At 42.0% G+C, this 21,183-nt stretch overlaps 1 protein-coding gene across 2 annotated transcripts in view; it reads left to right on the top strand.

Moving 5' to 3' along the window:
* Positions 1–21,183, top strand: part of mia3 (MIA SH3 domain ER export factor 3) — a 97,614-nt gene that overhangs the window by 57,070 nt on the left and 19,361 nt on the right. For both annotated transcript variants that reach the window (XM_080193058.1, XM_080193057.1), the window contains exons 16-23: positions 366–418; positions 508–598; positions 3,761–3,899; positions 6,282–6,383; positions 10,081–10,141; positions 11,259–11,294; positions 18,843–18,910; positions 20,039–20,163. In XM_080193058.1, coding sequence (XP_080049184.1) covers positions 366–418; positions 508–598; positions 3,761–3,899; positions 6,282–6,383; positions 10,081–10,141; positions 11,259–11,294; positions 18,843–18,910; positions 20,039–20,163 — 675 coding nt within the window. The remainder of the gene's footprint in view (positions 1–365; positions 419–507; positions 599–3,760; positions 3,900–6,281; positions 6,384–10,080; positions 10,142–11,258; positions 11,295–18,842; positions 18,911–20,038; positions 20,164–21,183) is intronic.

Below are 21,183 nucleotides of genomic sequence, written 5' to 3'. Positions count from 1 at the left end.
GGGAGGGAAGGAGCGGTTTGGTTTCAAATATTGAATGTGTGCATTTATCCTGCGGCAATGAAAATGTTGGCAGCTCAGTTTGGGCATGTCCCTCATTTACAAATTGTGCTGTAACAAGAATGTGTTTTAAAGGTAGATATTTGTATTAAAACAAAATCTACCATTACACAACCTCTCTTGCGCATGCCTTCCTGGAGGTGTTGGCTGGCCGTCAGGGTCTGTGAAATCGCTATAACTTTATGCACTTCAAAATAATTTATTGCATGCAAGGTGCAGTAAGATGTTTGAGATATGAGTTATATGAACAATTTTTTGCAATATTTTCAGCCACTTCAGCTTTACTATTTAAAATGTTCTTTCCTTAGACAAAAGCAAAAAGATAAAAATGAAGATTCAGCAAATGATGGATGTTTCAAGGGTGAGTTGCAGAGGAGTCCGGTGTGTCTTTGGTTAGAATTTTTTGTTGGGCACATGGGATATCATTCTCTCTTTGATCTTCCTCTTAAGGTACAAACCACTTTGAAAATAATTGAAGAAGAAAAAGACCATTTCCAAACCAAACTGATGGATGAAATCAAAGCTAGGCATGAACTGGAGGGTAAGATTGTGTTTTTATGTAAAGGAGTGTGACTGTTTGTAGGTCAAACTATGAAAAGAAATCTTGAATTTGCATAATATTTTCTTCCTTCCTTTATCAGGGTGCTGAGGCTAACCTCTCTGCTGCCACCTCAGCTGAGAGACTTTTTCAGCACACAATCAGGTTCAAATCTAGGATCTTTCTGTTCTGCGCATACCACGTGGAGCTACTGAGCTGTTGGCAGAGCCATTTCTTTCCTATGTCTTTGTTTTTACTTTCTTGTCTTGGGATTTGATACTGATAGAGGGAAAGCTTCCCAGTTGAGTGAAACTGTTCTATAATTTCAAAGCTGATTTTTAAACAGTACTTTGGGGAATGATTTTCAAGTTTTTATTAGTGTCACAACTAGGCTTACATTGACACCACAATGAAGTCACTGTGAAAATCCCCTAGTTGCCACACTCCGGCACCTGTTCGGGTACGCTGAAGGAGAATTTAACATGGCCAATGCACCAAACCAGCACGTCTTTCTGACTGTGGGAGGAAATAGGATGGATTGTGGGATGGATAGGATAGAGGTGGAGAGGCTCTTCCCGCTCAGAAAGGACAGTAGGACTAGAGGGCACAGCCTCAAGATAAAGGGGGGGGCGGTTTAGAACGGAGTTGAGGAGGAACTTCTTCACTCAAAGGGTGGTGAATCTCTGGAATTCTCTGCCCATTGAAGTGGTAGAGGCTGCCTCGCTAAATATTTTTAAGACGTGGGTTGATAGGTTTTTGATAGGCAAGGGGATTAAGGGTTATGGGGAGAGGGCGGGAATGTGGAACTGAACCACGACAGATCAGCCATGATCTTATTGAATGGCGGGGCAGGCTTGAGGGGCTAGATGGCCTACTCCTCCTATTTCTTATGCTCTTATGAAACCGAAGCACTCAGAGAAAACCAAGCAGACATGTTCAGAACATGCAGATTCCACACAGACAGTGACCCAAGCCAGGGTCTTTGGTGCTGTGAGACAGCAGTACTAACCACTGTCCATCAGCAGATTTCCACCATTCAATTTGCTGTAAACATTGTAAATCAGTGAAACTATTGTCATTCCCAACGTGTGCATCTAACAGCATAAAAATAAATAGCCTACAGTTAGCAATTGAAAGAACAAAGAACAACCCAGCACGGGAAATAGGCCCTTCGGCCCAACGAGCCCGCGCCGCCGCATCACCCTACACCTATTCTACCCTGCGTGTCTACGAATGGAACCCCTAACTTAGCCAGATACAGGGGAGAATAGTGTCAATCTGGTAAAACCAGTCAGCCTAAGAGCACATCTTTGGGGTGTGGGAGGAAACCGGAGTGCCCGGAGGAAACCCACGCAACCACAGGGAGAATGCAGAAACTCCCACAGATACAGGCCCAAATCCATGTATCTGCACAGCCAGCAGTGCTAGTCACCGAGCTGTTGCGGCGCCCGTCTACTGGTCCAGGATCAAGCGCACACACCGACACGAAGTACTAGGCCACTCCCGGAACCTCCAAGAGCAGCCCACGCACGACCCACCGTGTGCATGCCCCTCGTTTGACAACGAGGTGGACCTCCACCTGCGGAATAAAAGACAAAAACGTTAATCTTACAAGTCTGCTTTTCCGGTGTCTCCCGAGGTTCTAACCTTATTTAATAGCCCCTACCATAACCCTCCATCCTCGTTTCACTCGTGTCTGTCTAACTGAACCTTAAACGAGTCCAACGTTCCTGCCTCCACCACCCTACTCGGTAGCGCGTTCCATACCCCCACAACTCTCTGCATAAAGAACCTTCCTCTCACATCCAAATTATACCTCTCCCCCCTCACCCCTCAGACCAATAGACTGATTGCATGAGCCCAACTATCACAGTAGTGATGTTGATGAAACGGTATGATCAGCAAACTGTGATGACCCTAATTTAAGCTATGCCTGTCCATCGCTCAGTTGTCAGTTATAAAACAAGCCCACATAAATCCTTGGATTAAACTGGCAGCTCATTCTACGTATGTACATATGAATAACGACGGACAGCTTAAAATTCCTGGTCCATCCAGCTTGGTCCATATAATTGTGATATATTGTGTATCGCAGTATTGTGACATTAGTTTACCTTTAAGATTTTTTAAAATCATTTTCTCTGCAGTTTTCTGTCGGTGTTTCTCAGCTCGTAGCCTTAGCTGATGTTATTACGTTGCCGAGCTGACTACATTAAGTCCTTTTATTGCTACTTAAGTGGGGGTTGTTTGTGTTTATTCTGGGATTATTTTTATGATCCTGCATTGTTAGGACTGTCAAATGTTTTTGGACAGGTTTTTTAGTGAGTTTAAGGTTTCATTTTCAGTTTTGGGCAGCAGTTGGGTTTTAACAGGGATAGTAAGCTTACAGAAATCACTCGCCCTATTTTGTTTGGAAATTCTGCTGGTGATCTTAAAGCAAGGTTTTGCCTTCCTGCTGCTAGTAGTTTGCCTAAAGTCCCTAATGTTCTGGGAAGCTGTTCTGACTTCAACCTGTTCTAGGTGTAAAAAGACTGAGAATTTTCAATTCTCCAACCAAAGGACTCAATTTGAGCATCACATGAGCATTAGTCTCTGCTGTGTTAAACCTATGCAAAAGGGTTTCTTTTGTCTATGGGATTGGATTGATTGGAACATAGGAGATATCTTTAAGGATTATACATTATCATGATTTGTAATTGATAAAAGTTCTTGCTAATTTTCTCACTATAATGTAATCTATATTCTTAAATAAACTTCGTTTGATAAAAGTCCCCTAGTGGGCAACTTGAATCATACCTGAAGTGAAAATCTCGTGCTTATCCAAGTCAAATTTAAGATGCAAAACTTATGATCCAGAAGGGCTCCACGGAAAACTTTGGAGTTTCTGACCTGAACCATTACAATATGCACAAAAGAAACATCCTTATTCCTAGCATGTAATCTAAAGTGGAGGAAAACAAATTAAATACTCCAAGCCAATTGGAAATTGGGGGGGGGGGGGGGGGGCGGGGGGTGCGGAATGGTTTAAAAAAAAGACTGTCTTGACCATTGGAGCTTGGCTCCAGTCTGGCCTTGCTAAGAACTGTTAATTTTGTGCAAAGGTAGGGAGGATGAAAGAGAAGGATGGCACTAACTTGTCACTTTCATTTTACCTTCCCTGCCCAGAGCAAATTAAACAACTTGAACACAACTTTGTAGCCACTGAAACTGAGAAGACCAGGCTTGAGAATGAATTTAAAACTATGCAGCAGAAACTGGAGATATTGACTGAGCTCTACCACCAAAAGGAGATGGCCTTGCAGAAGTAAGTGTGAGAGTCATTAATAGGAACTTGGAGTAACATCAGAAGAATGGGGGGAAAGTGAGGAATGTTTTCATACTAGGCAATTTGAATGTTTGATATATCAGCATATAATTTAAATGGGGACTGGATAAATGTTTAAAAAGGGAAGGATATAAAAGGATGCAAGGGGATGGGATTAGGTGTGTTTGCTGAAGTTGTAGAGCTGGTATCCACACTGCTGAATGGCTACCTTCTTGCTACTTTTAACATTCTAAATCACCATCTATAATCACCAAGGAATAAAAGTTTGTGAAGGCTTACCTATCGGGTGGTTGAATGGCAGAACCTGTATGTTACAGTCTTGTTCAAAAGAGTGCAAAGATGAAGTCAGCAATTACAGACAGTGAGTTTGACTCTGGTGGGGGTCAAACTTCTGAGAAGAATTATTTTTAACCAAAATTAATAGTCACATGGAAAAAATTAAGGAAAGTTATCTTGGGAAAATTGTGTTTAACTGACTTGGAGGTTTTGAAGAGGTAACAGAAGAGGGCTGATGAGAGCAGTTCTATTGATGTAGAGTACATAGACTTCCAAAAACATTTGATACAGTGCCACAACAGATCCTTAAGCAAAGTTCTAGCATGGAATAAAAGTTAATAAGAACAGAAGAAATAGGAGCAGGAGTAGGCCATCTAGCCCTTCGAGCCTGCCCCGCCATTCAACAAGATCATGGCTGATCTGAAGTGGATCAGTTCCACTTTCCTGCTTTCTCCCCATAATCCTTAATTCCCTTGTCTATCAGAAACCTATCTACCCCTGACTTAAATATATTCAGCGAGGTAGCCTCCACCACTTCAATGGGCAGAGAATTCCAGAGACTCACCACCCTTTGATTGAAGAAGTTCCTCCTCAACTCCGATCTAAACTGCACCCCCCCACCCTATTTTGAGGCTGTGCCCTCTAGTTCTGTTTTCCTTTCTAAGCAGGAAGAATCTCTCTACCTCTACCCTATCTAGCCCCTTCATTATCTTATATGTCTCTATAAGATCCCCCCTCAGTCTTCTAAACTTCAACGAGTACAGACCCAGTCTATTCAATCTCTCTTCATAGGCTAACCCCCTCATCTCCGATATCAGCCTAGTGAACCTTCTCTGTACTCCCTCCAAGGGCAGTATATCTTTCCGCAAATGCGGTGACCAAAACTGCACACAGTACTCCAGTTGCAGCCTCACCAATGCCCTGTACAGCAAGACCTCCCTACTTTTACATTCTATCCCCCTCGCTATAAAGGCCAACATTCCATTCGCCTTCTTGATCACCTGCAGACTGGGTTTTTGCAATTCGTGCACAAGGACCCCCAGGTCCCTCTGCGCTGTAGCATGCTGCAGCTTTAAATAATAATCCCTCCTACTATTATTTCTACCAAAGTGGATAACCTCACATTTGCTAACGTTATACTCCATCTGCCAGGTGTCTTGCTATTTCTTCTTTGATGACAGATTCTAGCATTTTTCCAACTACGGACGTAAAGCTAACCGGCCTATAATTCCCTGCTTTTTGTCTGCTACGTTTTTTAAACAGCACCGTAACATTAGCCATTCTCCAATTTTCCAGCACTTCCCAGAGTCCAGCGAATTTTGATAAATAATTACTAAGGCATCCGCTATCACCTCTGCCATTTCTTTCAAAACCCTGGGATGCATTCCATCCAGTCCCGGGGACTTGTCTACCTTCAGTCCCATTCGTCTATCAAACACTACCTCTTTAGTGACAGTAATTGCATTAAGGACCTCATCTCCTACCATCCTTCTGTCTTTAATATTCGGTAAGCTATTTGTGTTCTCCTCCATGAAGACTGACACAAACTTATTTAAAGTAACAATAGGGTACAAAACTGACTGATAGGAAATTTGGTTAATGGTTGTTTTTCAGGCTAGATGAGGGTTTGTGGTGGAGTTGCCCTGGGGTCAGTGTTGACATTTTTGCTTTCCCTGATGTATATTCATGACTTTGATGTACAGGGCATAATTTTAAAATTCGTCAATGATGTGAAACTTAGAAACTTTGTGGATTGTGAGGAGTTTAGAACTTTAAAAGGACATAAACAATTAGTGAAATAGCTGGACAAGTGGCAGATGAAGCTCAGTGAAGAGAAATGTGAAGTGATTCATTTTGGTAGGAAGAATATGGACGTCTGACCGTACTGATTTATTTGTCAACCTGGCAGATGTGCTTTCTGTTTTTAGCTCTGAGGAGGTAGGTGACTTGTTGATAGACACGACTGATTGTTCCCTAAAAATGAAGTGTTAGAAACCAGTTAGAATCAATGATGCTCTGCTGCCCACTTTGTATCCGGTTGCTCCCTAAGTTTACTGGTTTGTGTTTTACTTTTTCACTTTATAGGAAGCTGACCCAAGAAGAGTGTCAGCGTCAAGAGAAGGAACTGAAACTGTCTGCGGCTGATGAAAAAGCGCTCCAGGCTGTCGAAGAAGTAAAGATGTACAAGTGAGTAGTTCAGTGCCTTCTATTCATTTATAAAAATCACTCGTCACAGCTCGGGGGCATTTCACAACATATCTAATACCATCACAAACAGAAAACGCTGGAAAATCTCCGCAGGTCTGACAGCATCTGTAGGGAGAAAATAGAGCCAATGTTTCAAGTCTTGATGACCCTTTGTCAAAACTGGTCATCTAGACTCGAAACATCAGCTCTTTTCTCTCCCCACAGATGCTGTCAGACCTGAGATTTTCTAGCATTTTCTGTTTGTTTCAAATTCCAGCATCTGCAGTATTTTGCTTTTTACAATCTAAACCCATTCCTGTTTGTATAACATCGCAAAGTGCTCACAGCCAATTAAATACACCTTCAAGAGTAATATGATGTAATATGAGAAACGTAATAGCTATTTTAAACACAGCCTATTCCCATTGTGAACATAACGAATTGGGAGCAGACATATGCCCCTCAACTCTGTCATTCAGTAAGATGTATCTGAGGCTGCTGTCTGAGCCCAGGGGGGAGATTTCAGGAGCCCTGGTGCTGATGTTCAAATCCTCTCTGGCCATAGGAGTGATCTGGAGGGTAGTGAATGTAGCCCCATCATTCAAGTAGGTAATTACAGGCCAGTGAGTCTAACTTGAGTGGCAGGGAAATTATTGGAAAAGAAGTACTGAGGGACCAAATTAATGTCCACTTGGAGAGGCAAGGATTAATCAAGGATAGTTAACATTGCTTTGTCACGGGGAAATCATGTCTAACAAATCTGAATTTTTTGAGCTAAGGATGATAGATGTAGATGAGGATGGTGCAGTTGATGTAGTCTATACAGACGTCAGTAAGGTTTTGACAAGGTCCCTCATGAGAGACTAATCAAAAAGGTAAGAGCCCATGGGATCCAGAAGAAATCTGATCTAAAATTGGCCTAGCAGCAGGAGACAAAGGATGATGATTGAAGGTTGTTTTTGTTAACAGAAGCCGGTGTCCAGTTTGTGTACTGCAACGACTGGTGCTGGGTCCATTGTTGTTTATAGTATACATTAATAATCTAGATATGAATGTGGAGGTATATTCAGTAAGTTTGCAGATGACGTAGAAATTTGGTGTGATAAATAGCAAGAAGGAAAGTGTAAGGATAAAGAAAGACAATCAGCCCATGATCGTGTTGAATGATGGAGCAGGCTCAAAGGGCTGAATGACCTACATCTGCTGTTTCTAGAGTTCCCCAGGTATGGTTGCTAAATTTGCTGATGAGGCTGATAGGTAGGTTGTGGAAGAGGACATAAAATGGCAGCAAGTGGATATTGATAGATTACATGGGTAGGGAAAGATCTGCTAAATGGAATATACCATGGCAAAATGTGAAATTTTGTTTTGGTAGGAAAGAATAAAAAAGTACGTCACCTAAGTGATGGGAGATTGCAGAGCTGAGATGCAGAGGGGGTCTGGACAATGCACACACTGCAGCTAAATTTAGATTTAAATCCCCACTTCTTGTTTTTTCAGTCCCTCCTGCCCGGCAGCCAGATTGCTACCTGGCAACGGCTGATTGCCCTCTTTCAGGAGTCACTTGTCCATCCTCCAGTCACTTTGGCACTTTTACCCACTACTGGCTCCCTTCCTCTGGCTGCCGCCTCCTGGCGGCGGCTTCTTTGCTCTGGTGCTGGCTTTCTTCATTGCTGCCAAAAGAGTCTGAGGCCCTGGTGCCTGCCGTCTGTGCCAGTAAACTATGACTGACCAGGGTTCCACACTGCCTGATTCACCCACGAGTTGATCCACGGCACAGTGTAGCAGGCAGCTGACAGCACCTTTTTGCTGGCCAGCAAGATTCTGCGGCGCACCCGGGAAGAGGCCACCGTCTTTATCATACGGCTGGACACTGGGCCATTGGCTACCTTCCTTAATAATTTTACATGTTGGATATATTCTAAATACTTGCTGATGCCCTGATACAGAGAAACTTAGTAAGTAATTACTATCAAATAAACTAGTTGGACTCTAACCTGGTGTTGTGAGACTTCTTACTCTGTTTATCTCAGTCCAGTGCCAGCATCTCTACATCATGACAGAGAAACTTCCACAGGCAACTCTATGGGTTGAAAGTTGACCGAACAAAAAATCACTTCTGATACTGATCATAGTGAATAAATAACACTTGAATGTCAGATTATGAACAAGTTTATTTCATTAACTCAGGATAGTAAAACCAAAGCAATATGGGATTTAACTGGGTTTGAAATGCTTACAATTATAATCCAAGTTCTGAATGTTTTGCAATTCATCACAATTTAAATCATATTCTGCTATCCTGTTTCTCTGTCCAAAGTGGATAACTTCACATTTATCCACGTTATTGTTGCATCTGCCACATATTTGCCCATTCAACATCTCTAAATCACTTTGAAGCCTCCAGTGCTTTTTTATTCTTTTCAGCTGAATAAAATTTGGAGCTAAGTTTGGTGAAGCTCAATTCAGGAGACAGTTTTCAGTCAGCTCGAATTTAACAGAAAATTCATCTTCCATAATCTGTTTTTGAAGCAGTCCAAATCTCAGTTGTAATTTGTGCATGGTGGGAGGAGGATTGCAAGATCAGCACATCATTTGATTCATCCTATTTCATCCATCAAGGTGTAACTCTTTAGCTGTCATCCAGTGCAATTTGCCTTGTCTCTGAAATTATTCCAGGGTTTTTGCCGTGGGTTGTTCCATGGGAAAGAGAAACACTCTTTGACTCTGTCATCAGTTTGAATCCTGGTGGTGGTCTTTTGATTTAGCTTGGAATGGAGCACTGATTCACCATTTTTTTTTGTACCTTCACAATCTTGTATACTTCTGAACTCTACTCTTGAATCATCTCAACCTTTCCTCATTTCAGATCTTTGGCATCCAGAATTGGCTCTGACAGGTCTTCCACCTGTTCACCTTGAAGTAATCAAAAACTCTGCTGTCTATGTCATGCCTCGCATCAAATGTCATTTGCCAATGACCCCTATGTTGGATGATTTAGAGTGACTCCTTATTAGTCAGCGGCTCATTTTTAAAGCTCTCTATTGTTTGCAAACCCCTTCATGACCTCGCTATTCACTACTGTAACCTCCTTCAGTTCCACAGCCCCTAGTTCTCTGATTTTCCAATTCTGGTCTTCTACTCATCACTGGCTTTAATCAACCCACCATTGGTAACCATGCTTCCAGCTGCCAAGACTGGAAACATAAATTCCTTCCCAAAGCGCTCCACCTCTTGTGCCCCTGCTCCTTTTAAGAGCTTCTTAAAACCTGCATCTCTGACCAAGCTTTTGATTCTTTTCCTCAATGTCTCCTCATGTGGCTCGGTGTCGAATTTGTTTGATAAGAATCCTGTGAAGATTCTTGGCTACCTCAAAGCATCACAAATGCTGTATAAAGTTCTTGTCTCAGGGACTGTGTCTCTTCCATCTCTTGGAGTCTAATTGTGCTTTTGTTCAAAATTTGGCATGGTATTTCAATTATGTGATCTGTTGGTGCAGCCTTGTTTTCCTAATGTGATGGATGACATTCACTTATCTTTCAGCATGTTTTGAAAACAGCCATGCTGTATCTTGTAGCTTTTCATACGCCTCCAAAACCAACATAGTTTTTTTTTAATGTATTTTCTAAGCCATGGTCCTCTGTAAGCTGAAAGAATTCCTTTGCTTTGCTAATGGTTTTCCTTTCTGCCTTAATAGACAAAGAATTCAGGAAATGGAAGAAGAGCTGCATAAGACTGAAAGATCATTCAAAAATCAGGTAACTGGAAAGGATGTCTAATGGTTCTGTAATGCTCAGTGATAGTCTTGAGTCTGAGGAATTGGGAAGTAGGGCAAATGTTCCATTTCATTTTCTAACCTGCAGCTGGCGACTCCTGGCTCCAAACCTGTGGGGTCCACCTGGATTTATTCCTTTTTTTCTGACTTTGTAGTGGTATACTTCTGAGAGGCTTGCTAGACCACTTCAGAGGGCAGTTAAGGACCAACTGCATTTTCATGGCTTTGGAGTCACATGCAGACTAGACAAGTTAAGGATAGCAGATTTCCTTTGCTATAAAGAGAAATGGTAAAGATTTAATAAATGCCTTGAGTAAAAAAAAAATTAAATTGTATTCAATTCAGGGTGAAAAAAGAAATGTTATGAAGTATGATTTGATAATGAAAATGTCAAAAGATAGTGCTGCCTTTCTTCACAGAGGAGTATGGTAGTGGAAATGGAAGGTGAAAGTGCATCAGCTAAATAGAGCATATATACATAAATGTGGAAGTAGAGCCACATTCTAGGTGAATAACACCAAGGCCGCAGGATCTCCAAATAGGGAATATACTGGGGCCTTGGTGTTCATCCTCGAATGCGGGGAATATGAGAAGAGCAAAGGCTCTGACCTCAATTTAAACATCTTCAAATCTATTTGTCACTGTAGCAAATCTGTGCAAAGGGAGAGAGGGAAAAAAACGGATAACTATCTAATAGTCTGCCTTGTTTTAGTAATGGACCAATTTCTTGGAATCAAAAAATGGGAAGAATTAGTTTTGTCCAAAAAATGAAGAGCAGGCAGCATGGATTTAAGAAAGGCAAATTGTGTCTAACAAATCTTTAATATTTCTGAGGAAACTGGGGAGCACGTTGGTTTGGGAATTTCCAGAGGTTTTCCTAAATTGTCTACTGGCTTTTGGTTTCATCTTTGATTTTCCCTCCCTTCGAGTTAGCATTACTTGCAAATGTGTTTCATCCTCTAATAGTGAGTTTTGAAGGACTGAGCAGTCTTTGAGGCTGCCTTTTCATTTATTTAGACGAATATAGTGGTAACTTCATAGATTAATGTATTTACAGTTACTGCAGCATCAAACAAGTATTTTCTCCATTTATTTCATAGATTGCTGCACATGAGAAGAAGGCTCATGAAAACTGGGTGAGTTTGGATGTTTGAATTGTTGCCCCAGATCAGAACCATTTTGTACAGATTTAATCTGGAGGTTAATATTTCTTTTGCTTTTTGATCACAAAAGGGATGATTAATCTGCAATAGCAGCTTGGTTGAAGAGATGTTCTTCTGCTTGGATAGCATATAATTGTGGTCTAAGAAGGCATTGTGCTTTCTAACAACCTATGTGCTACGTCTAATAAATTTTACTCTGTCATTCCACCTCCAAATTTTAATTCTTTTGTTAAAGGCAATCTCTATGCTTCATTTCTTCCTTGATGTTTATAGAACAGAAAGATGCCATTTGGTCCATCATGTCAGTACTTTTTTTTTGCTTGGAATATTTTAACCTATTACCCTAATCTTTTCTGCTGTGACCTTATAAGAACATAATAGGAGCAGGAGTAGGCCATCTAGCCCTTCGAGCCTGCCCCGCCATTCAGTAAGATCATGGCTGATCTGTCGTGGCTCAGTTCCACATTCCCGCCCTCTCCCCATAACCCTTAATCCCCTCACTTATCAAAAACCCATCAACCCGTGTCTTAAAAATATTTAGCGAGGCAGCCTCCACCACCTCAACGGGCAGAGAATTCCAGAGATTCACCACCCTTTGAGTGAAGAAGTTCCTCCTTAACTCCGTTCTAAACCGCCCCCCCTTTATCTTGAGGCTGTGCCCCCTAGCCCTACTGTCCTTTCTGAGCGGGAAGAGCCTCTCCACCTCTATCCTATCCATCCCATTCCATCCCATTATATGTTGCTGTGTGTTAAATAGTTATTTATTTATCCCGATAAGATGAAATGGTCTTGGCATCAAGTAATTGTGGCAAAAAGTTTCATGTTCCAGCAACCATCTGTGGAAATAAGTTCCTCTTAATTCCTCCTCACTCAAAGCAATACATTCAACTTTGATTCCTCATTGTTGTATCTCAGCCAGAGGAAATAATGTTTCCCTACTTCATTAAAACTTTTGCTGTCTAAAAAAATTCAATTAAATTCCCTCAACTTTCTTTGCTCCAGTGAAAACCATGGTGTTCCATGAATCTCTTCAAAACTGCAGATCCTATCCTTGGCATCATCCTGATGAATCTACATTGTATGCTCTCTACAGCCTTATTCTATAATGGGGACCCAAAACTGTCTATTTATTCAATCATATAGATTTATCTTGGATCTTGTATTTTAAGTCCCTGTTCATAAAAGCAGTTGGACATTTATGTTTCTAATTTTTTAGGCTTCGTATTTACAGTTTCTGGGAATTATTTATTTCAGCTTTTTATATCCTGATGACTCTTTCCATTTATACAATCTGCTAGCCTTTCCATGATCCAGTTCTTAAACTTCTCTTTTAACTTCCCAACTACGGTTTGTTACCTGTGTCACGTGCTAGCGAGGAGAGGAATAGGGAGAGAGAGAGCAGTTGAACATGTGGCTACAGAGATGTTGCAGGAGGGAGGGATTCAGATACCTGAATAATTGGGGGTCATTCTGGGGGGTTTTTGAGACCTCTACGAACGGGATGGTCTACATCTGAACCAGAGGGGTATCAATATCCTGGGGGGGTCGGAATTTGCTAATGCTCTTTGGGAGGATTTAAACTGATTCACAAGGGAATGGGAACTGTAGCTCCAATGTACAGGAGGTTTAGAGTAGTGAGGTCATGAATAAGGTTTCAAGGTTGCAGGAGTGTACCGGCAGGCAGGAAGGTGGTTTGAAGTGTGTCTACTTCAACGCCAGGAGCATCTGGAATAAGGTGGGCGAACTTGCAGCATGGGTTGGTCCCTGGGACTTCGATGTTGTGGCCGTGGATAGAGCAGGGACAGGAATGGTTGTAGCAGGTTCTGGGGTTCAGATGTTTCAATAAGATCAGGGAAGGTGGTAAAAGAGGGGGAGGTGTGGCATTGTTAGTCAGGGACAGTATTACTGTGGCAGAAAGGATGCTTGATGAGGACCCTTCTACTGAGGTAGTATGGATTGAGGTCAGAAACAGGAAAGGAGAGGTCACCCTGTTGGGAGTTTTCTATAGGCCTCTGATAAGTTCCAGAGATGTAGAAGAAAGGATTGCAAAGATGATTCTGGATAGGAACGAAAGTAACAGGGTAGTTGTTATGGAGGACTTCAACTTTACAAATATTGACTGGAAAAGCTATAGTTCGAGTACTTTGGACAAAAACTGACCCATCTAATGTGTGCAGGAGGGGTTCCTGAAACAGTGCGCAGATAGGCCGACAAGAGGCAAGGCCACATTGGATTTGGTACTGGGTAATGAACCAGGCCAGGTATTAGATTTAGAGGCACGTGAACACTTTTGGTGATAGTGACCACAATTTGGTTACGTTTACATTAGCGATGGAAAGGGATAGGTATATACTGCAAGGCGAGAGTTGTAGCTGGGGGAAAGTAAATTATGATGCGATTAGGCGAGATTTAGGATGCATAGGATGTGGAAGGAAACCGCAGGGGATGGTCACAATTGGAGCTTGTACTGTGTGCCCTTGATAAGTATGTACCTGTCAGGCAGGAAGGAAGTGATCGAGCAAGGGAACCATGGTTTACTAAAGAAGTTGAATCTCTTGTGAAGAGAAAGAAGGAGACTTATGTCAAGAAGAGACGTGAAGGCTCAGTTACGGTACTTGAGAGTTACAAGTTAGCCAGGAAGGACCTAAAGAGAGAGCTAAGAAGAGCCAGGAGGGGACATGAGAAGTCTTTGGCAGGTAGGATCAAGGAAAATCCTAAAGCTTTCTATAGGTATATCAGGAATAAAAGAATGACTAGGATAAGATTAGGGCCAGTCAAGGACAGTAGTGGGAAGCTGTGCGTGGAGTCCGAAGAGATAGGTGCTAAATGAATATTTTTCATCAGTATTCACGCAGGAAAAAGACAATGTTGTCGAGGAGAATACCTCATAAGGAGGAGGTGTTTGCAATTCTGGAAAGTGTGAAAATAGATAAGTCCCCTGGGCCGGATGGGATTTATCCTAGGATTCTCTGGGAGGCTAGGGAGGAGATTGCAGAGTCTTTGGCTTTGATCTTCAGGTCGTCATTGTCTACAGGAATAGTGTCAGAAGACTAGAGGATAGCAAATGTTGTCCCCTTGTTCAAGAAGGGGAGTAGAGACAACCCTGGTAATTATAGACCAGTGAGCTTTACTTTTGTTGTGGGTAAAGTTTTGGAAAGGATTATAAGAGAAAGGATTTATAAATCATCTAGAAAGGAATGATTTGATTAGGGATAGTCAACACGGTTTTGTGAAGATAGGTCGTGCCTCTCAAACCTTATTGAGTTCTTTGAGAGGGTGACCAAAGAGGTGGATAAGGGTAAAGCAGTTGATGTGGTGTATATGGATTTCAGTAAAGCGTTTGATAAGGTTCCCCATGGTAAGCTATTGCAGAATATATGGAGGCATGGGATTGAGGGTGATGTAGTGGTTTGGATCAGAAATTGGCTAGCTGTAAGAAGACAGAGGGTGGTGGTTGATGGGAAATGTTCATCCTGGAGTTCAGTTACTACTGGCGTACCGCAAGGACCTGTTTTGGGGCCACTGCTGTTTGTCATTTTTATAAATGACCTGGATGAGGGCGTAGAAGGATGGGTTAGTAAATTTGCAGATGACTCTAAAGTCAGTGGACTTATGGACAGTGCAGAAGGATGTTGGCGATTATAGAGGGACATAGATAAGCTGCAGAGCTGGGCTGAGAGGTGGCAAATAGAGTTTAACGCGGAAAAATGTGAAGCGATTTACTTTGAAAGGAGTAACAAGAATACAGAGTACTGGGCTAATGATAAGTTACTTGGTAGTGCGGATGAGCAGAGAGATCTCGGTGTACATGTGCGTAGATCCCTGAAAATTGGCAACCAGGTTGATAGGGTTGTTAAGAAGGTGTACGGTGTGTTAGCTTTTATTGGTAGAGGGATTGCGTTTCGGAGCCATGAGGTCATGTTACAGCTGTACAAAACTCTGGTGCGGCCGCACTTGGAGTATTGCATGCAGTTCTGATCGCTGCATTATAGGAAAGATGTGGAAGCTTTGGAAAGGGTGCAGAGGATATTTACCAGGATGTTGCCTGGTATGGTGGGAAGGTCTTATGAAGAAAGGCTGAGGGACTTGAGGCCATTTTCGTTAGAGAGAAGGTTAAGAGGTGACTTAATAGAGGCATATAAGATGATCAGAGGATTAGATAGGGTGGACAGTGAGAGCCTTTTTCCTCGGATGGAGATGGCTAGCACGAGGGGACATAGCTTTAAATTGAGGGGTGATAGATATAGGATAGATGTTGGAGGTAAGCTCTTCTCAGAGTAGTAAGGGCGTGGAATGCCCTGCTTGCAACAGTAGTGGACTCGCCAACATTAAGGGCATTTAAATAGTCATTGGATAAACATATGAATGATATTTGAATAGTGTTGGTTAGATGGGCTTTAGATTGGTTCCACAGGTTGGCGCAACATCGAGAGCCGAAGGGCCTGTACTGCGCTGTAATGTTCTATATTCTATGTTCTATCCTTTTATGTTCCTCAACATTTATCATTCATAAAGATGCCACTCAAACTTGACTGCCAACCCTTTAAGAATGTTGATCTGTTCCCCCATTTTAATTTTTTCATCCCCCCCCCCCACCCCCCTCGCATTTTGGGAATTTTTTTTCCCTCTATGCCTCATAACCTCTTTTTTTTTCCCTTTCTGCTGGCAATATTTTCTTTCTTTTATATCAGCTAAGGCTTCTGCTTTATTCTGAGTTTGGTCAGTTTTTCCCCTCTAGTTTCTGACCTAGACTTTACCTTCTCAGTGAACTGGTTTGAATGATTTCTGTACTCAGTTTGCCCTGTCTGCATGAATATCCATCCATTTCAGTCCAACTTTTTGCCTTCCCTTGCAGCAGAATTTATGAATATGCAAATGTAAATCCTCCCTTCTACAACCGTAATTTGACTGACCTAATCTTTCTCCTTGCTCTCTCCAGCATGTTGCTTGGGAAGCAGTCTGAGAATTATTATCCTTGAGGTCTTTTATTTCCACTTAATGCCTGACTTTAAACACCTGTTGCAAGACTTTTGCCTGTATCATTGGTTCCAGCAAGGACCATGATTTTGGGTTAGGCTATTCCCACTTCCTGTTAAAAAATAAGATGTTAGGGATTATTCAAGATTTGAGTGGCTGATAGTGGCGTTGCCTGATTACTGGGAACCACTGTTAATTACTGACAGAGTCGTGGAATTATCCATCAAGTTGGGTGGTTTTGTAGAGTGTACCAGTATGCAGACGTGAGACATACACATGTTTAGATTAATGATGAGCAAAATTCAATTTAGCAAAGTATGATTTATTTTGGTAGGTAAGAAACCAAGTGGGGGAGTGAAACAAAGAGATCTAGGAATATTGAGACATAATTTGTTAGAAATAGCAACAGTATAATAAGACCATAAAGTGCATTAACAAAGTACTGAAGTTTCCAGGGAATTGAATACAAAGGCAGCGATGTAGTGTTTAATGCAGAACCTTGTTTATAGAACTACTACCTAACCTGAGAGATGTGACTGCTTCCTGGGTCTAAGTTCCAGTAACTTTCACCCTCCCTGGATGCATTTCGGATTCCAGCTCAACAATTCTGAACTGAAGTCCAAGTTGCAGATAGCGTCCCCTGGGATCACTGCATTCTGCACAGACTCCCACAGGCTGCAGCTGCGACAGCACTTGCACTGTCGTTTCTATTTAATCTCATTATAAATATTTAATTCACGCATTATTGCGGCACACCACTAGTGACAGACCTCCAGCTAGAAAAGGACCCTTCCACTACTACTCTCTGTCTCCTCTTAGCAAGCCAGTTCTCAACCCATCTAGATACCTGGCCTTGTATCCCATGAGCCTTAATCTTTCCTACCAACCTACCATGAGGGACTTTGTCAAACGCCTTACTGAAATCCATATAGACAACATCAACGGCTCGTCCTTCGTTGACTGTTTTTGTCACCTCAAAAAATTCTACCAGATTCGTAAGGCAAGACTTCCCCTTTACAAAGCCATGCTGCGTATCCTTAATCAGATTGCAACGCTCTAAGTGCTCATATATCCTATCCCTAAGAATCCTCTCCATCAACTTGCCTACCACTGACATCAAACTCACCGGCCTATAGTTACCAGGGTTATCCCTCCTACCTACCCTTTTTAAACAATGGTACCACGTTCGCTATCCTCCAGTCCTCTGGGACCTCGCCTGTGTCCAAAGAAGAGACAAAGATTTGCGTCAGAGGCCCAGCAATTTCATCTCTCTCCTCTCTAAGCAGCCTAGGATAAATGCCATCGGGTCCCGGAGATTTATCAGTTTTAATGCTACCTAAAAGCCCTAACACTTCTTCCCTTGTAATGGATAGTTCCTTCAATTGGTCTACAGCTCCCGTGAAGACTGTACCAGACATCAAGACCCTCCTTTGTGAATACCGACACAAAGTATTCGTTCAGGATCTCCCCCGTTCCCTCGGACTCTAAGCACAATTCTCCTCTGTCCCTGAGGGGACTGACTTTTCCCCTAGCCACCCTTTTGTTCCTAACATAGGAGTAAAACGCCTTTGGATTTTCCTTAATCCTACCTGCCAAAGCCATTTCATGCCCCCTTTTTGCCCTCCTAACTCCCCTTTTGAGATCCCTCCTACTCTTTCTGTATTCCACCAATGCTCTCTCCATTCCCAGTTGCTTAGACCTAACATACGCCTCTCATTTCTTCCTGACCAAGTCCTCAGTATCTCTAGTAATCCACGGCTCTCTAATTCTACCTTTCCCATCCTTCCTCTTAACCGGCACATGCCTTTCCTGCACCCATTTCAGTTTTCCCTTGAAAGACTCTCACATGCCTAACGTGGACTTGCCCTCCAACAGCCTATCCCAGTCTGTATCCCTAAGCTCCTGCTTAATCCGGCTGTATCTAGCCTCCCCTAGTACACCCCTAGCATAGTAATCGCTCCCTTCTTATTCCTCAACTCCACCCACAGACTCAATTCCTAACCCCTCTATATTATCCTCCCTCTGCACCACTGTGATGTGCTCCCTAACTAACAACAACACTCCCCCTCCTCTTTTCGACCCTCCCCTGTCGTGCCTAAAACACTTATACCCAGGAATATTTAGCTGCCAGTCCTGCCCTTCCTTTAACCACGTCTCCGTCACTGCGACCACATCTAAATTCATCGCGAACATTAAGGCCTTAAGTTCATCCGTCTTACCCGTCACACTCCTTATCACTCCTCACTCCATGAGCAAGAATCCTGCAGACATCATTTAGTTATTTTAGTCGTGCATTGACTTTTTTTTATCTTGGTGCTTTGATTTAATATTATTTGTAATTAAATAAAAAACACAGCTTGCTTTGCATTACAGTCTTAAGGGGTGAATGAGATGAAATGGAGTTTTCACTGAGTCACCTTGGGAAAGAGGCTATGGTGGTCAGATTACAATTTTACACAGGCAGTTTCTCTTACGTAATTGGAAAAAACTGCTGATATTTGGTCAAAAGTTTTAAAAAATTTAAGATTTCTGGTTCTCCAACAGCTAAGTGCACGTTCAGCTGAAAGAACACTTACTGAAGAAAAGAGGGAGACTGCAAATTTGAGACAGAAGTAAGTGATATTGTTTGCAGTTTTATCTCCACTGCTTCATTTACACCTCAGCATGGATTTGTGTAGGATAGGACATATCTGTCTTATGGTTGAATGAGACCATTAGCAAGATGAATAGGTGAACATCTATGGATATTATCTATATGACTTCCAAAGGCATTTAATATTACAAGAGATTATTAGCAGAAGCTGGTTGCAATTTTGATTGGTAATTGGTTGAGAATTAAGAACCTGAGACTAGGGATTTTTGAGATGTGGCATATCAGTTTTCAACAGCTTGAAAGAAAAAGCAGAGATATGTATCCAAGTTTTCATCAGAGACATAATAAATTGAGTACAGAATGGGACACAAACTGTTAGTGGACAAAACTATAGTTGATTTCATTGTGGAAAAATAAGAGGTCGTTTACTTCAGATCAGAAGGACAAATGAGAATATTTTAGTTATGGTGAGAGACTAGGATCTGGAGAAACAACTGGATTTGAGCATCAAAAAGCAATAGGTTAAGGTACAAGACGTTTGGAATTCAAAATTGAGCTAGTAGTTCTGTGATTCTAAACTGTGGAAAAAATGATGCTGTCGTCCATTGGACTCCACTTGGAGTACCATGTCTAGCCACCACATCCAAGGAAAAATTTGTTGGATTTGAAGGGGTGTACAGCACAGATTTATGTGATGCTGTGGTTTAACGGTTTAAATTGTGATAACAGGATGCATAAATTTGGCTTCATTCCCTTGAATTTAAATGGTGATTTCATGGAGCTATTTAAAATTAAGGGATTCAATACAAGAAAACTTCCCTCTGCAATGATCCAGAACAGAGGCATTAGAAGTAGGTTATTCAGGTATGAAGTCTGGATGGAGAATAGAAAAGTATCTGTATAGAAAAAGGCATCATGTAAAAGGTTATGCAAATCTGGAATCTGCTCTCCCAGAGACTGTGGGTACTAAAATGGATAGCTTTTTGTTGGCTAACTATATCACTAGACTTTGATAAAGTGCATCAAAGGCAGTTAAATGGAGCCATCTACCATTCAGATAACTCAAGGGATTGAATGAGATATCCTTGCTCCTAAAATTAAAAACTGAAGTGTAATGAAAATAAATGTTTTCATTTTAACCATACAGGATGATTGAGTTGAACCAGAAACTTTCCCAGGTTCAAAGGCCTTCAATAATTAAGCCAACACCAGGTAGACCTGATTTTCAGGGCCCTCCAGGAGCACCCCCACCCCTTGGAGTAGCTCGCAGAGGTAAGGAGTTGTATATTTACTCATGTACATTTCTGGGATACAAAGATTACATTTGACCAGTTGCTCTTTCAGAATTGTTACAGTTCAGAAGGAGGCCATTTGGCCCATCGTGTCTGCACCAGCCCTCTAAACAGTTTGGGTTCTGCCAGTGCCACTCAGCTCATTACTACATTACAGCCTAGTGCAAACATGGACAAAAGAAGTGAAGTGTGGTGACATTGACTGCCCTTGATACCAAGGCAGCAATTGACTTAGTGTGGTATCAAGAAGTCCTAGTCAATGGGATTGAGGAGGAAAACCCTTCACTGGTTGTCAAACCTGCCACAAAAAAAATGGTTGTGGTGGTTGGAAGTCAATCATCTCAGCTTCAGGACATTTCTGCAGGAGTTCCTTGGGGAGTGTCTTAGGCCCAACCATCTTCAACTGTTTCATCAGTAACCTTTCCTCCGTCATAAGGTCAGAAGTGGGGCTGCTTGCAGATAATTGTACAATGTTCGGCACCATCCATGACTCCTCAGATACTGAGACAGTTCATGTCCAAATGCAGCAAGACTTGGATAATATCAAGGCTTGGACTGACGTGATGTGTAACATTTGTGCCACACAAGTGCCAGGCAATGACCATCTCCAGCAAAAGAATCCAACCATCCCCCCATGATGTTTAATTGCATTACCAGTTCCCAATTTGTCTGGCCATCTAAAGATCATAGTGTGCATCACAGGTCAGCTGTGGGGTACAGGGATAGGGTGGGATTGTCGGTGCAGGCGCACGGGGCCATATGGCCTCCTGCATTGTAGGATTCTATGATATTGAATAATGCAGAGTTCATCCTGCTCCAGACACTATCTGCCCTTGACCCCATGCCCAGTGCAAATATTCCTTTGTTTCTATTACCGACTGGTTGGGTTAAAGAGCTTCTACACCTATAGTTTATAAATATTTTCCTCTATTGAAGAAAATATAAGATAATACATATTGAATTGTAGAGGGAAAGAAGTTTGGTCAATACATTTAGTCCA

Source organism: Carcharhinus amblyrhynchos, chromosome 7 (assembly GCF_965287045.1).
Source record: "Carcharhinus amblyrhynchos chromosome 7, sCarAmb.v2.hapA, whole genome shotgun sequence".
Taxonomy (NCBI): Eukaryota; Metazoa; Chordata; class Chondrichthyes; order Carcharhiniformes; family Carcharhinidae; genus Carcharhinus; species Carcharhinus amblyrhynchos.
This window is presented reverse-complemented; position numbering and strand designations above follow the sequence as displayed.